Genomic DNA, 17,478 nt, shown 5'->3' with positions numbered 1-17,478 from the left:
CAGCAAAATGCAATGCTTTTTTCATCGGGATTGAAGGCAACGTTGCAATTTAAACAGCAATAAAACGAGCTGCAGTTCACCAGATTCACTGGAGAGAGAAAAAAATGCAAAAATTTAGACAGGTCACGCTTTTATTCATAGACGAGATCAAAGCCCCACCCTCCTGAATTTCCGCTCGTCACACACCTGTTAAAAGAAACAGGATCCCTGCAAAGCAAAATAAACCTTTTATCCCTAAGGAATAGCAGGCCGAATTTGCAACAGCGACTTGGCAGAGCATGCTAGGCGTCCGGGGAAACAAGCAAAAAAGAAATGTATTATTTGCTAGCGCGCGATTCAAAGTGGGCGCATCTCCGGACAACCCCACCCCCTCGCCCCTTGCAAACAGTAGCGGGGGGAAAAGATCACTTTCCCCGGTTGCTGGATTGCGACGTCGGAGAATAATGCAGCTCGTTCGCATTGCTAAAGGCTCGCCTTTGCACCAGCGCTTGCAAACGCCCGTCCATTTGCAAGGGTTCCAGCCTCCACCAAAGACCCGCGTGCATTTTTTTGCAGGCAACCCCGACCCAGTGAGATCAGGCGACCTGAGGATTATACTAAACCCCGGGGAGGGGCGCGCGACCACGCCTATCTCCTACTCGCGGCTGGTTTGCGCACCTTGGGGAGCTGGGGGTGGGGTGGGGGTGGGGAAAGAGGGCGAGGAGCGTACCATTGCTGCAAGTGGCGGGGAAGCGGCTTTCTCTGGGCTCTCCTCTTGCCTCAGCTCCTTCCTCCCCCCTCCTCCTGCCTTGCAGTGAGTCCGCCCGGTGGCGATATATATAGAGCGGTGGGCGGGAGGCAGGCGTGTGTGTGTTTTTTTCGGGGCGCACGGTTCCTTGCAGGTTTGGGCGCAGTTCGGCCGGGCAGGTTTGCGAGATCGAGACAATGGCGTGGCAGCCCATGGAGATCAACCCGGAGGTGAAGGGGAAATCTAGGGCTAGATGGGTTGGGGGGAAGCATGCATGCATGATGGAGAGTTGGGGGGGGGTTCCCCCGCCCCAAGGCGTGCCCTATACAGTGGTACCCCGGGTTAAGTATTTAATTCGTTCCGGAGGTCCGTTTTTAACCTGAAACTGTTCTTAACCTGATGCACCACTTTAGCTAATGGGGCCTCCTGCTGCTGCACGATTTCTGTTCTCATCCTGAAGCAAAGTTCTTAACCCGAGGTACTATTTCTGGGTTAGCGGAGTCTGTAACCCGAGGTACCACTGTAGATGGCTGGCTTCTCCAGGCGCATGCAGTTTCTTACCCCTGGCGATTTTGAGATGCCCTAGAGGGGAGGGGTAAAGGCGGCCAGCAGTCTGCCCGGCCTTAAAAAATAAAATCGGAATGGAAGCGGTCGCAAAGGGTCCTCTTTTCCTTCTCCACCCTCTCCCCTGGGATTCCCCAAATGCAGACATCCGACGGCGCCCAGGTCTCCTCTTCGCCGATTACGCGATCCAGACACAAGATGGGAGGCGGCCCCGCCCAGAGACAGGCTAACCTCCCTTCCCTTCATCTTTCTCCCGCTTTTGTCTTTCAGATGCTGAACAAAGTGAGTGGCCGCCGAGACCTGGGAAGGAATAAGGCGCAGCTCCTCTTGCCTGGGCGTTTCCTTAAGTCTCCGTTTCAATTCATTCATTCATTCATTCAGTTAACTCATCGGGAGGCTTGAACGCCTGGAACCCTAGGGCATAGATTAGATATATAACTCTCATCCTGGATCCTTACTGATGTTGCTCGTGGGCATATTTAGGCCAACGGGAAGGGGAAACAGGTTAGGGGGCCGGGGGCTCCCACATCGAGTCATGATGGGCAGGTTGTTCGTGGAATGGGCGGCAGGTGGCGCTGCAGCCCCGCGTTTTGTGCTGTGTCACGGCTGGGCAAGGGGCCCTTAGGAAGAGAGTCGGGAGGGGAGACCCCCCCCCTGCCTCTGAGACCCTTCCTCTCCCCACTTCCCTGCAGGCTTTGAGCCTGATTCCATTATAAGCCATGCAGAAGGTCCAAGGGGCATCTATGGATCTGGAGGGTTTATTTGGAGACCTCGTCTTGCGGGTGCTATTCCTGGATCCTATTTAGTATTCCTCTGGAATGGGGAAGCTTTGGTGGTTTACATAAATGTTGTTGGCCTGATGTACTGTACCAAAATGTCAGCTTTTCATTTGCTATCAGTAACCGGCCTTTCAAGTCTTTAGGAAACAGCTGAGGCACTCTGCGTATGATCAGGCGCTCCACGTCGTCAGGGATGCAGCAACATCTATTGTAGAATAGAAGTCGAGATGTGGAAACTGGATCATGGGGCTGAGCCATAGATGCCTCTAATGCAGTGGTTCCCAACATTTTTTTTGGCCATGCCCCACCTAAGCATCTCTAAAATCCTGACTCACTCACTGAATAATAATAATTATTATTATTTATTATTTATACCCCACCCATCTGGCTGAGTTTCCCTAGCCACTCTGGGCGGCTCCCAGTCAAGTGTTAAAAACAGTACAGCATTAAATATTAAAAACTTCCCTAAGCAGGGCTGCCTTCAGATGTCTTTTAAAGATAGGATAGCTGCTTATTTCCTTCACATCTGGTGGGAGGGTGTTCCACAGGGTGGGCGCCACTACCAAGAAGGCCCTCTGTCTGGTTCCCTGTAACCTCACGTCAAAAAGTGAACTCCTGTTCACGTGGAGGAAGCCTAAAGAGCCATTCACTGTTAATAACTCGTTCTCAAATTCTCCCCCCCAAAAAAATTGCCCCCCTGTGGGGTGTGTACCCCATGTGAGGAACCACAGCTCTAATGTCTCCTCCCCTCTCCAGATACAACAACAGCCTTGCTTAATGTGCACTGACTGCCCTCGTTAGCGTACCTAAAGTGATGATTACTTGGGGGGGAGCTTTCAACTACTGACGAAATTCAGCTTTTAAAAGTAGGCATAACTAACGTGGTACCTTTAAGGGTGGCAGCCCCCATCCCTAGCCAATGGGTTTTGGGATGATAGGAGCTGGAGTCCAGAAATATCCTCAGGGTACCAGGACTAACCTGAGTGGACAAGGGAATGGTTTTTTCTACTCCAGATTCATGATGTAGAGTGCTAAGGTGTCATGTTGAGGTTGATTCTCTCCCTGGTTTTGTGCCTCCCTTAACCCGGCAGGTGCTGTCCCGCCTCGGAGTTGCCCCGGGCTGGAGGTTTGTGGATGTGCTGGGGTTTGAGGAGGATGCCTTGAATGCCGTACCCACCCCAGCTTGCGCTCTGCTGTTACTCTTTCCCCTTACTGCTCAGGTGAGTAATTGAAGTCGAGCAAGCAGTGGCGTAGCGTGGGTTCTCAGCACCCGGGGCAAGGCAAGTAATTTGCGCCCCCTAACCCGTGGATTTTAGCACTCGAGTCTCTTCTGCGCCCCCCCCCAGATGTTGCGCCAGGTGCGGCAGGCCCCCCCTGCACCCCCCACGCTACGCCACTGCTCCCACCACAAGTCTTCAGGACAGCCATCCGAAGGCTGGCGCGGGGAGAAGGTCTCTGCCCCACCGCCAGCCTTCGGAGGAGGTCCGAGGACAGTGGGGAAGACGCGCTGCGCTTCCCCGCTGTCCCGGAGATTTCCCTATGGACTTTTGTCTTGCGAAGGGCCGGCCAAACGCGCCCCCCCCCCAATGTTGCGCCCGGTGCGGCCGGCACCCCTGGCACCCCCCACGCTACGCCACTGCGAGCAAGGGCAGGAAGGTGAAGCCTGTTGCTTGGCAGGCAAAGAACTCTGGAAAATCTCTCTGCTTTCTATATTACGCTGTTGGCGTGCAAAGGATGGTAATAATCCTCCACTGCGATAGTGAACGAGCAGGGTTAATGTTTTGAATTGGGATGCTGAGCACAGAACCAGGCCTTGCTGGCCAGGAAAAGTCTGCTGTTTTGCCATGTCCTGTAGGATTCCTGCAGCTTACAGGCTTAGGATCCAGCAGATTCTTAACTCAGCCCCCTGAAATGTCCCATTTTGGGGAGTGACTGTTAGCACTAGTGCCTGCTTGTCTGAGCTTTCGGGCACAAGCGGCACTTGGCTTCTGCTTTCAGTGCAGCAGATCAAGGTTTGGGTCGCTCTGCCTGCTCTCCAAAACTCCCTTATGCAAACATGGTCTAGGACTCTTGATCTGTCTCCTCCTTTACTGTCCTGCAAATCGTGAACCCTCATTGAAATTTACATAACTCTGGACGCCTATGCAGCGGCTGCCACTATGAATCGGCAGCTTTCTAACGTGAAGGTTTGAGGCCTCTGAAAACAAGAAAAATGAGATCTCTTGTGATGTGTCTGGATTGGCTGTGGCCATCTAGAAACGCAGCGTTGCTCACGATGACTTCATCTTGGTAGGAAAAACTAGAACAGGTGGATTTGTAATGAAAGAGCTTCTCTAAGTAAAGAATTCTGAGGGTCAGATGAAAAAAGCATCGTCATTCTTGAAGAGAACGATTATGGGAAGGACTAAACGTCCGTGGAGGAATCTACCTTTCCAGCAACAGCTGCATCTAGAATCCTGTGCTGTGGAATTCTTACTACTGATGGGATTGTTAAAGGGCCGGCTTTGGATATTTGTACAGCGGTACCTCAGGTTACATACGCTTCAGGTTACAGATTCTGCTAACCCAAAAATAGTGCTTCAGGTTAAGAACTTTGCTTCAGGATAAGAAAAGAAATCATGCTCTGGCGGTGCGGCGGGCAGCAGGAGGCCCTATTAGCTAAAGTGGTGCTTCAGGTTAAGAATAGTTTCAGGTTATGAACGGACCTCTGGAACGAATTAAGTACTTAACCTGAGGTACTACTGTATCTACTTTGTTCTCTGCATGTCTGTTTTGAGTTCTTTTATTCCCTTGTTCTTCTTCTGGGTATTGTGCACCTCTTGAGGGTTTTTTCTTCTCTTGTAAAATGGTCTTGGAAGGTGAAGGTATTTGATATAGAATCATGGAATCTTAAAGAGTTGGAAGGGACCCCGAGGGTCATCCAGTCCAACCCCCTGCAAGGCAGGAATCTCAGCTAAAGCATCCATGACAGATGGCCATCCAGCCTCTGCTTAAAAACCTCCAAGGAAGGAAAGCCCCCCACTTCTCGTGGGAGCCTGTTCCACTGCTGAACAGCTCTTGCTGTCAGAATGTTTATCCAAATGTTTAGTCGGAATCTCCTTTCTTGCAACTTGAAGCCGTGGGTTCGAGCCCTACCCTCCTATTTTGTAGCTAGTTTGAGCAGTATATTTTAAGCAGAGTCTACATGTAAGGAATGCATGCCAATGTATGTACAGGGAATGCACATGGATGGGCAGGGTATCAGAATTAAGGTATTCCAACAGCAGTTTGAGGGCTGAAACATGAAATGTACAGTGGTGCCTCGCAAGACGAAAGTAATCCGTTCTGTGAGTCTCTTCGTCTAGCGGTTTTTTCGTCTTGCGAAGCAACCCTATTAGCGCTATTAGCGGTTTAGCGGCTATTAAAGGCTTAGCGGATTAGCGGCTAAAAGGCTATTAGCGGCTTAGAAAAAGGGGGGGGAGCGGAAAAAAATCGGAACACTCGCAGGACGTTTTCGTCTTGCAAAGCAAGCCCATAGGGAAAATCGTCTTGCGAAGCAGCTCAAAAATGGAAAACCCTTTCGTCTAGCGGGTTTTCTGTCTTGCGAGGCATTCGTCTTGCGGGGCACCACTGTATCTCATTCAAGAGACCCAGAGTTATACCCAGAAAAATGGGACTCTGCTCTTTCAACCTGGGACGTGGAAATCTACCCTGGCTGGTGATCTATGGAGATTTACTTGAAGCAGTTTCATATTTAGGAAGTGATGCCATAATAGTTGGAAATCTTTGCCTGTGGACTGCAAACAGGGCTCATGAATACATTTATGAAACTGCATTGCACTAGAAGTCTTTACGGGAATTAATGATTAAGGGTTATAACTGCATGTACATAATGACTTGGCCAAGTTATGTTGCCAGCTGTAGTTCATTTGAAGCAAACTTCAATTGCTTTTCCTGAACTGGTTCCATTGGATTGTATGATTTTTCTGTGGCAGGTATTGGCCACAAACCATTTGTAATAAGCTAGATAGCATGCATCCCTTGCTAAATGCTTGAGATTTTGAAGCAGCCTCACTTTGGGCTCTTGGCTGACTTGTGATTATTATTATTTTAATTGTTAAAGCACGCTGTGGCTTCTCATCCTCCCAGCATGCATTTATAAAAACAAGTGCAAGCAAAACATCTGATTGCTGAAAGTTGTTTATTATTATTATTATTATTATTATTATTATTATTAATTTGGTAGAAAGTTCCTGAGTTATCTCTGCATCTCCAACAATTACTTGACACATTTTTATAGATTTTCAAAAATTTACTTGGTGTTAGGTACCATCGGTGTTGCATTTTTTGGAAGTTCTCTCTAATCGTATAACAATTTGTGAATTTCTAATTGATCTTCCATAATTGGGCCATGGTTATTGAATGGCCAAAATCCTGGGACCACCTCACCATTGCCACTGTTACCTCCTCCTCCTTGAGTCGATAAGTTTTGGAAAGAGTTTTTCTTTTAGAATTTACAAGATCAGATTCGAATCGGGAAATTTCTGTTGACAACCCCTGCTGAAAGTTTATTATCATTGGTCAAGAAATGCTTTGAGCCCTTAACAGTTTGGGACCAGTTTACCTGCAAGATCACCTGACCCCATCAAATGTCCATTCAACATCTTTAATCTCTAGAACTGGCACTGTTAATAGATGCAACATAATACATTTGATCTTTCAGTGTGGCAGCAACCACAATTTGAAGCTCCCTGCCTAATGACATTAGGCAGGTGCCTTCCCTGTAATCTATTTCAGCACCTACTAAAAACATATTTCTTTAGACAAGCCTGCCCAGTAATGTAGACCGATTACATGTGTTTTAATTGTTTTTAGCTTGTTGCTAAAATATTTGAATGCTTTGGTTGTTTTTAACTGTTTATACAATGGTACCTTAGTTATCAAACTTAATCCATTCCAGAAGTCCATTCCAAAACCAAAGCGTTCCAAAACCAAGGCGCGCTTTCCCATAGAAAGTAATGCAAAACGGTTTAATCTGTTCCAAACAACCCCTAAAACAGCAATTTAACATGAATTTTACTATCTTAACGAGACCATTGATCCCTAAAATGAAAGCAATAATCAATGTACTGTACTATAAAATAAATAAGGCAGCATTGTAGATGATAAAAATTAAACAAAATTCTTACCTGCACTGATAGCCACTATTTGGATTGGGGGGCTTTTATCTATTTCTGCAGTCACACAATTAATCAGTAGCTGAACTGGGTTCCACACAGTCACAAAAGCAAATTAACCGAAAAAGCCACAAAAAACGCAAAACAAATAGCAAAAACAAAAGCGCCAAACTTAATCCGTCCTGGAAGTCAATGTTTGAAAACCAAGGCACAGCTTCTGATTGGTGCAGGAGCCCCGGAAACAATAGCCAGCAGCCGCATTGGACGTTCGGCTTCCGAAAAAAGTTTGAAAACTGGAACACTTCCAGGTTTTCAGCGTTTGGAAACCAAGGTGTTTGAGAGCCAAGGTGCCACTGTACTTGCTTTGAGATTTATTTATTTTTTAAAAAACCAAGCAGTATATAAATTGTATGGAAAAGAAATAAAATGTTACCTGACCAATACACCTGCACATTTGTAGCATGAAAATTTCAGAAAAAAGCAGATGGAAGAATTGAAGGGCCAAGAAGTGAGCTCCAAAGTCTATTTTGTGAAGCAGACAGCCAGTAATTCCTGTGGAACAATTGGCCTTCTACATGCAGTGGCCAACAACCAAGATAAAATTTTATTTGGTAAGTATGGGGGAAGCGTCATCCAAGGGATACAAACCCATTTGTAGGAGATGGTATTGGCTCTAATCTGTGCAACTGCTGACTTAGGCAGGGTGGAAGTTGATTCACTGGACAACCTAAGGCTTGCACTTGCAGTTGGTTCATCGTCTTGTGTTCTGCTGCCATCCCCCTGATTTTTATTTCTTGGCAGATGAAGGGTCTGCACTAAAGGAGTTCCTCACTGCAACAGCTGACCTCTCTCCTGATGAGAGGGCAAAACGTCTTGAAAACAACAAGGTAAACGACATGGGAACTTGGGTGCAAGCTTCTTAATGGTGCCTTTTCTATTTAAAAAATGCCTTGTTGTTTTTCCCCTCATCCTCTGCAGGCCATTCAAGAAGCCCACAATGCAGTAGCACAGGAAGGCCAATGTCGGGTAAATTTCTCTTGAACTTAAATAGGCTTCCAAAGGTAAAACGTTGGTGCCAAGAACTGGCGGCGGGTAGTAGGGTATAATAGTACAGGCCCCATGTAATGTAAACTCTTCTCTCCCTACCTCAAATGGTGAAGATGGATGGGATATGTGGGCCAGTGGAGCCATTAGGGCAAAACTGCTTTCTGGCACAGGCCAAGCTCAGAGAGATGCTTTTAACACTCCACGCATCATGGAATTATTGAAGCGGAAGCCAGCTGTACATAGTATTTTGGCTTTCCCTCCCCGGTATTTTCACAGAAATCTCCGTCTCCACCCAGCGCTTTGTTGTTGTTTAGTCGTTTAGTTGTGTCCGACTCTTTGTGACCCCATGGACCAGAGCACGCCAGGCACTCCTGTCTTCCACTGCCTCCCGCAGTTTGGTCAAACTCATGCTGGTAGCTTCGAGAATGCTATCCACCCATCTTGTCCTCTGCTGTCCCCTTCTCCTTGTGCCCTCCATCTTTCCTACCATCAGGGTCTTTTCCAGGGCGTCTTCAATTCTCATGAGGTGGCCAAAGTACTGGAGCCTCAGCTTCAGGATCTGTCCTTCCAGTGAGCACTCAGGGCTGATTTCCTTCAGAATGGATAGGTTTGATCTTCTTGCAGTCTGTGGGACTCTCAAGAGTCTCCTCCAGCACCGTAATCCAAAAGCATCAATTCTTCGGCTATCAGCCTTCTTTACGTTCCAGCTCTCACTTCCATACATCACTACTGGGGAAACCATAGTCCTTTTAAATAGCTTGGCTTCTAAAATAGGTGGTCTTCCCAGAAAGACTGACTGCATAGGCAAAGCTTGCTTGTTGGTGTGCATCTAAATCTTGGTGCTTGGAGTAGAATATGCCACAGCAGCCAGCATTTTTCAAGATGTGTGTTAGAGGACTTGCAGATGGTTCCCACATCTGTGTTATTAATTGGGTCATTTGGGTAAATTGCTTTGTGGGGCTGCTGGTGCCTGAAACCCTCAGGCTACTTAAGGTGTTCTCCGTTATGGACATTATTTAACAATAACAACAATAATATTTTGTTGCTATGGTCCCTGAGAGATACCTTCCTCCACATGTTTTTAGAACACGGGAAAACTTTGGTAATTCTGCAGTATACAAATAGCCAAAATAAAATCTCTGGCCGTCCTCTTCCTGGTAGCAAAACCAGCAATAGAAAAATAATCTACAACTCCTACTTAGACACTGGCCAGCAGGTCTGGGATTCTGTAATCCTGGAGAAATCCTATGGTTTGTCAGCCCAGTGACCCTTTTTTGCTGTGCAGTGCCAGATGACAAAGGCAGTAGTGGTCTATTTGTATATATTTGGAACATAAGGAAGGGGGTGGTTGTTGTTAGGTTATTTATGAGGACCAAAAAGGGCAGAATCAGGAAGCAGAGTGTCGCTAAAATATTCTTCTTTATTGATCATCCTATATGCATCCTTCTCCATAGGTTGAAGATGACAAAGTCAACTTCCATTTCATTCTCTTTGCCAGTGTGGATGGACACCTCTATGAACTGGGTAGGTTTGTGTGCTGCCTCCCCCAGTATAACACCGAGTAAAACAAACTGGGATTCTCTTGGGTCAGGGTGGGGAGGAGAGTTGAATTGGGGTGGCCAGCTTCTGCTCACATTATCTAGAAACAGCCTGTGGCTTACCTAGGAGATGAGCATAACATTGGCAAGGATTCCCGTTGGAATTCGGGGGTTGGCTTGTCTGAAGCGGTTTGTTGCATTCCCCCAAACATGTCCCACCGCTTTCACCGGGGTACTGATCTTTGTCGAGAGCAAAGTTGCAATAGCAAGAATTTCAAGAAGGCGGCACTGGGTAGGGTGAGAATCTAATACTAAACCTTAAATTGGGCCTTTTGCTAACCTGGCCCCTTGCAGAAGTTATTGGGACCTAGCTCCAGCAAGGACAGTGGTTAGAATCCAGAACATCCTGAGGGTGGCAGGTTGGGAGGGGCAGAGAGACTGTCTATAAATTGTTGCAGTCAATCTGTTCTGCTTCTGAGACATCTGGAGCCTCTTGGGTTGCAAGCAGAAAACCAGGGGATGAGATCCAGCATTGCAACACTACTGCAAAGTAGGTCCAGAAGCAAATAAATTCAGCTCCACAAGGGCATGGCCTAAGTTGCTTCTTCCTATACTAGCAATGGTCTGGTTGGCGGTTCGAATCCCCACGACGGGGTGAGCTCCCGTTGCTCGGTCCCTGCTCCTGCCAACCTAGAAGTTCGAAAGCACGTCAAAGTGCAAATAGATAAACAGGTACCGCTCCGGCTGGAAGGTAAACGGCGTTTCCGTGCGCTGCTCTGGTTCGCCAGAAGCAGCTCAGTCATGCTGGCCACATGACCCGGAAGCTGTACGCCGGCTCCCTCGGCAAGTAAAGGCAGATAAGTGCCACAACCCCAGAGTCGTCCGTGATGACCTAACGATCAGGGGTCCCTTTACCTTTAGCATACTTGAAGTAAGTGGTTAAGTCATAAACCTGATCTACAACTTGGTTGCAGATGGACGAATGCCTTTTCCTGTAAATCATGGAGCGAGTTCGGATGACACCATGCTGAAGGTAAGCGTTCTTATAATTGAAATTTCTGACATAAGTCTTTTAGATTGCACTGCACATGTTGTCATTCCTTACTTGGCAGATTCCAGATTTTGCTCTGTGTATTTCTCATTCTGTAACCACATGGGGATGAGCAAGGCACAGTGCCTAGAGATGGGAGCTCTCAAGAGGAGCTAGCAAGATGGCTTCTGCTATTCCCAGCATCCTATCAGAACGCTGTTTATAGCTACTCCTTGCTCACAACTACAGTGGGGAGAAGTATAGATGCTGATTGGCTACATAATGACTTGCTGAAAGTACAATGTGAGCCCACACTGTTCATGGATGTGGTCGACTTGATGCCAGGTCTATTGAGGCTCTGCGTTCATGCATTTCGAACAGTAGGATAACTACCTGTGTGTTTTGTTTTTCAGGCTGCGGCCAAGGTCTGTCGACAGTTCACAGAACGTGAGCAAGGAGAGGTCCGCTTTTCTGCTGTGGCTCTGAGCAAGTCTGCCTGAAGTTCAGGAGTTAGAGCGACCCCATAGTAGGCCCTCACAGAAAGCAATCCAGGCCCCTAGTGCTTTAGTACTTGTGTTTAAAAAACAAAAGCACTGCTGTTCTTGATCTTCCGTTTAAAGTGTCCTGCTGATCCTAGCCTCGTTTCTCCCCCCTCACTTACTCACAGCAGCTTCAGCAGAGCTGGTCTTAAAAGTTTAGCTCCAAGTCTTTGGCACTTCAGATCTGTTGGGTCCCTTCTTGACTGCAACTTGTTTAAACGCTTCATAGGGCTTCCTTGGACGTGTGCCTCCAAAGTTTCTTTTTAAGCTGTTGTGACTTCTTGTCAATCACAAAAATAAATTTCTTCTTGGTATTCCAAAGCAGAAGGTTTTGGTTTTGGTTTTTTGCACGGCCATCTTCGTCTCCGGTGTTGGAAGGTGATCTACTTATAAAGCTAGATATTAGCTAGGGATGTCTTCGTGCTGTCACTGTTTTACTGGTGGGATTCAAGCACATTCCAAAACTAAGTTTGCACAGTTAATGTGGATTAAAGTTCCTCCCTAGTCCTAGCATTAACAAGCCTGCTTTAATAATAATAATAAAAAGCCTCCAGGTTAGGAAAGTGATTGGGAAATGCACTGGAGTGCAGGATGAACACATGCCTAATGTGAAGACACCTAATGGTCCTGCCAGCAAATCGGGATGCATGCTCATTGCTTTAGAGCCACCCTGTAAACAAACAAGAACAGAGGCCCAATGAAGGGCAGGCATAGTCTAAACACCCGGTAGGCTATGTGAATGCCAAATGGGAGGGGTCTTAGATGCTGCTTCTACTTTGCAAAGTGAGTTGGGCTGTGTTGGCTTTCTAGTCCTTGTAATTTGGGCAGAATTCCTGTTTCTGGCCATGGCAGGGTGGAAGTCTCCAGCTACAGAAGACTCCGCTCTTGTCACAGGGACAATAGTTGCCCAGGAAGCTGCTGAAAATGCTCTACTGCCATTACCTAGCTGCCTATCAGAAACGTCTGGGGAAACCTAGCCAGATGGCTGGGGTATAAATAATAAAATTATTGCTGCTGCTGATACTGCTCCTACTCGAAGATACATTGGCTCCTTGCTTGTACCTTTGCTACGCCCTGGGTGGGGGGGGGGGGGAAGAGATAAGAATGGATTGTTTCTTGCTCTTTGTGTAAGTGAACTGGCCTCATAGGAGCTAGGTAGCTGCCTATACCACAGAAGGGAAGAGGGGAATGTTTTTTGCATGGGCAGCAAAATAACATAAGCCTATGGCCACATGAAAGACTCCCTAGGCCATAAAGGGAGACTGGTACGGTCTCTGTTAAATGACAACGCTGCTGGAAAGCTGTTGCTAGGTAGACTGCCAACAGGTGTCAAGGTGACCTATTGCACTGAATTGTATCATAGGCTCCTTTGCTACCAGGCAACAGGCTGGTGCATGGAAGGAACCAGCGTGTGTAGTCATTGAGGAGGAAAAGCTACAGAAACAAAAAGGAAATGCCATCTGTACTTAGCAGAACAGACAGTACAAAGAAGAGCGAAGACAGCCAACTAAATACCAAGCAGCTGCCAACAAAAAAACCCACACAATATAAACGAATGCTTTTAACAGTTTTTAGAACTAGCTGTTTCTTGCTCCCTGTTTCCTGGGACAAAATTGGAACCTATGGTAGGTTTCAGTTCCAGATCTGAATTTGTAAGAAACTTCACAATAACAAAACACTTTGAATACCAGGAAACTGCTGTAGCCGGCTAGTTCCTGAATTTTGAAAAAATGCGGAACAAAATGAATTGGCTCAATAGGAAAGTTGTCGCTTGTAAGGAGCAGGAGTTTCTCATCCCTGTGAATTTTGCTATAAACTGATACGCAAATCCAAATTTATTTGCACTCGTAAGCAGCAAATTGAAAGCTGGGGATTTTGTGGCTATCCAACAGTGTTAACTTTCCCCAGTCTCAGCTAATGGGGGGTCATATACTCTTACGGAGCAAAGGTGTTGCCGTGGCAAAATCTGTCTTCCAGTGAGAGGAGTAGGAGGAATGGAAAGGTGGGTCATGTGTTCTGTAAACATGAGCTGAGATGGGTCACACAACCTTCCATAGGTATTTCAACAATATATAGACCTCTCTATATGCCTTTCTGAGGAAGGTCACATTTACTACCAAGCGATGCTGAGGATTGCTTACCAGAGGTCTGCAAACGTTTTCAGCAGGGGGCTGGTCTACTGTGCCTCAGACCTTGTGGGGGGCCGGACTATATTTTGAAGAAGAAGGAAAAAAGAATGAATTCCTATGCCCCACAAATAACCCAGAGATGCATTTTAAACAAAAGCCAGTGTGGTGTAGTGGTTAAGAGCGGTAGACTCATAATCTGGGGAACCGGGTTCGCGTCTCCGCTCCTCCACATGCAGCTGCTGGGTGACCTTGGGCCAGTCACACTTCTTTGAAGTCTCTCAGCCCCACTCACCTCACAGAGTGTTTGTTGTGGGGGAGGAAGGGAAAAGGAGAATGTTAGCCGCTTTGAGACTACTTCGGGTAATGATAAAGCAGGATATCAAATCCAAACTCCTCCTCCACACATTCTACTCATGTAAAAACACACTGATTCCCGGATCATCCGCAGGCCAGATTTAGAAGACAATTGGGCTGGATCCGGCCCCTGGGCCTTAGTTTGCCTACCCATGTCTTAGGCCGGATCCGGCCTAATTGCCTTCTAAATCCGGCCACCAGATGGTCTGGAAATCAGCGTATTTTTACATGAGTAGAATGTGTGCTTTTATTTAAAATGGATCTCTGGGTTATTTGTGGGGCATAGGAATTCATTCATTTCCCCCCTCAAAATATAGTCCGGCCCACCACATGGTCTGAGGTACAGTGGACTGGCCCCCTGCTGAAAAAGTTTGCTGAGCCCTGTCTTAGGCATTTGAGCTCTGTTCTTGCAAGTACTTTTATGTACACAGCAGTAAAACCTTCAAAACCCCTATTGAAATCAATCAAGATAATTTGCTTGCTTCCACTGGCATTGGACTAGGGCAACGGGTACCTGCTTCCTCTTACAGAAGGTGTGCATAAAGTTGGACTGTTGCAAATGCACTTGGATGCTAACAAACTCGGTGACTGTTAGTGCTATGCTTTGTTCTCTAGATGGCAGACTTGGGATACTGTTAAGATACTCAAGCATGAAAAAAAACGCGAATGGTATTTTATTTTTGAGATAAATGCTCTGGAAATACAAGCACATAGCCTGAACTTCCAGTTTTAAGCTGAAAACCATCATTGACCGAAGTCTCCAATATAATATGTTGTCTGTTCCTGGCATCTCTCTGGGCAAAGCATTCTGTTTTGCACTGAGTGGCAAAAACTTAAATTCAGTTTCTAGAAATGCCAATAAAGGACTACGGTGGGTCTGTCCCCTCTTGTAGTGATCAGACATCTCTCTAGGAAATCAACTGAATTTTACTCAAGAGTAGGCCCATTGAAATTAATGGTCCCAACTTAACCACGTTCATCATTAATTTCAGTGTGTCTTCTGTGAGTAAAACTTAGTTGAATAGCACCCTTTGTTACAGGCAACCGAGACTTAATTTCCTTTGGAAACTGCTTCAGTCTTGAATAAAACCGCATTTTCCCTGAATCCAAACAGAGTATTGTACTGCTGGGGAAATTTAGGAACTGTCTAATTTTACAGCAGACATGAAGGAGATGCTTCTCTTCTGGTGGGGAAAGGCATGAGGCATATGTGTATGTTTGCTAACCCATAGTTTTGCGCAAGTTTGGTATATCAGAATGTGTCTCTTAAAAATTAAATTATTTATTTTTTTGTGCGTGCAGGTCAACAAATACCTGTGTGCATCCCCACAATGGAACTCAGGTTTCCAGAACTCAGGGAGGGTGGAGAATCATAGAATTATAGAATTGCAGAGTTGGAAGGGACCACGAAGGTCCTTGAGTCCCACCCCCTGCAATGTAGGAATCTTCTGTTCAAGATTGGGCTCGAACCCATGACCCTTAAATTAAGATTCTCCATGTACGAATTGAAGGGAGAGGCCATCCACACAGTGCAAATACATCCCATCAAGCACTGCCTACTAGTGTGGACAGGAAACATTGAGACAGAGTTCAGCTGAAATAACAACAACAACAACAACAACAACAATAAATTTATTATTTATACCCCGCCCATCTGGCTGGGTTTCCACAGCCACTCTAGGTGGCTTCCAACAAAATATTAAAATACAATGGTCTGTTAAACATTAAAAGCTTCCCTGAACAGGGCTGCCTTCAGATGTCTTCTAAAAGACTGATAGTTGTTTTTCTCTTTGACATCTGGTGGGAGGGCGTTCCACAGGGCGGGTGCCACTACCGAGAAGACCCTCTGCCTGGTTCCCTGTAACTTGGCTTCCCCCAGCGAGGGAACCGCCAGAGGTCCCTCAGCGTTGGACCTCAGTGTCTGGGCAGAACAATGGGGGTGGAGACACTCCTTCAGGTATACTGGACTGAGGCTTGTGTGTGAAGAAGTATGTACAAAAGCACGCACACAAAAATTAGACCTGTGCAACTCACATGTGCATGAACACCCTGGTGCGTCCCCAGCCAATATAAATGACTCTGCCAGCAAATCCTGGTGTAGTTATATGACTTTAAATGCTTAAGATTCTTTTTCTTTGTAGGCCAAAGGATGAATGCATAGCCATACGAACACCAGTGTGTTCCTTTCCATTTTTTCTTTTTAAGGTGAACAGTCTACCTGCTTCCAAGAAAAGGAGGAAGGCTGGAGGCTGATAACAGCCTCTGGCTATGCTTCATTGCTATGGAAAGTGTGGCAATGAATGAGCTGGGATTGCATCACAGAGAAAGAACTTACTGTTACGACCTTTTAAATTGGGCATCTCTCTTTGTTATGTACTGAAGTTCTCACCCTGGGCCAGCAGGGGGATACTGTAGATAGTTTTCACTCAGGTCCACATCAGTTATTTTAGGCGGGAAACCCTGGGTTGTTGTTGCTACAATGTTGACAGCCGGCTGCTTATAAAAGCAGGCCGGCTGAGCTGTTTGCTGTTCAGTTCTGTTCCAGCTTACAAAATAAAGAGCTGCTTTGGAGAAATCACTGTGTCGTCTGCCATGTCTGCCCACTATTCAACACTCTTCATTCCTGCTTCCCCCCTGTTTTAGCAGCTCTTAACAGCGAAGGACCAGGGCGTGTAGAAATACGTAACAAAAAATTAAGCAAAAGATGAACTATTAAGGCTGGTATCATATCATTTCATATATTTTGAAGTGTTTTTAATATTGATCCACCAGCCCTGGGGCCTTATGGTGAATAGTGGGTAAGAAATCAAATTATTATTAATAATAATAATACTATATGCACTACAGTGGTACCTTGGGTTACAGACGCTTCAGGTTACAGACTCCACTAACCGAGAAATAGTACCTCAGGTTAAGAACTTTACTTCAGGATGAGAATAGAAATCGCAGCGGGAGGCCCCATTAGCTAAAGTGGTGCTTCAGGTTAAGAACGGACCTCCAGAACGAATTATGTTCTTAACCCGAGGTACCACTGTATTGGGAATGAGCCCTACTGAATTTGGTAGGACTTCGTAAGCATGCATAGGATAGGACTACACATAAAATGTACATGTTAAACAACCGCTCATTCAAAACATGGACCTCCTTAGCCGCAAGTCCTTGTTCAGATCTTGAATTATTTCCAGCAGAAACTCAGGTTGCAGCTTCTGTTGTCACTTGTGTATGCCACATGGCAGAACCATCTGGAAAATGGAAGAATTCTGTGAGGTGGCACTGTTAACATCTCACAGTGAGAAGTGTTTCCCCCCACACACGCACTTTTAGAAAGTAGAGAAGGTCTGCTCTACTTATCTGTGACTTCTGAGAGCAACAGCAGGACGGAACCTCTCTGTTTGTTAAAATTCCTCCTGAAAGGGGTTATTTCTTCCTTTGTCTAGACTGTGTAATTGGACAGTATATGTGTGTCAAATTTAGGCTTTGCTGCTTTGTTTATTTTTACCTCTGACGGTGTCCCGACATAGAAATCAGAGTTGAAGAAATGTACCCATGCAGGGGGGATGTTCTTCCACAAAGGGCCAGAAGTCTATGCTGCTTTTGTCTAGGAGAAGGTCACAA

At 46.2% G+C, this 17,478-nt stretch overlaps 1 protein-coding gene across 1 annotated transcript; it reads left to right on the top strand.

The window, feature by feature from the left end:
* The first annotated feature begins 775 nt into the window (after positions 1–775).
* Positions 776–11,701, top strand: UCHL1 (ubiquitin C-terminal hydrolase L1). Its single transcript, XM_081209119.1, has 9 exons — positions 776–957; positions 1,562–1,573; positions 3,162–3,290; positions 7,687–7,837; positions 8,028–8,113; positions 8,205–8,252; positions 9,728–9,797; positions 10,786–10,844; positions 11,255–11,701. The coding sequence occupies exons 1-9, from the start codon at positions 925–927 to the stop codon at positions 11,339–11,341; spliced, it is 675 nt and encodes a 224-aa protein (XP_081065245.1). The 5' UTR covers positions 776–924; the 3' UTR covers positions 11,342–11,701.
* Positions 11,702–17,478: the final 5,777 nt, after the last annotated feature.

Source organism: Podarcis bocagei (assembly GCF_964188305.1).
Source record: "Podarcis bocagei genome assembly, chromosome: 9".
Taxonomy (NCBI): domain Eukaryota; kingdom Metazoa; phylum Chordata; class Lepidosauria; order Squamata; family Lacertidae; genus Podarcis; species Podarcis bocagei.
This window is presented reverse-complemented; position numbering and strand designations above follow the sequence as displayed.

Coding starts and splice junctions, on each gene's coding strand:
- UCHL1 (XM_081209119.1), top strand. CDS start 925: ATGGCGTGGCAGCCCATGGAGATCAACCCGGAG. Junction 8,114..8,204: donor AACGTCTTGAAAACAACAAG/GTAAACGACATG, acceptor CATCCTCTGCAG/GCCATTCAAGAAGCCCACAA. Junction 9,798..10,785: donor TGGACACCTCTATGAACTGG/GTAGGTTTGTGT, acceptor ACTTGGTTGCAG/ATGGACGAATGCCTTTTCCT.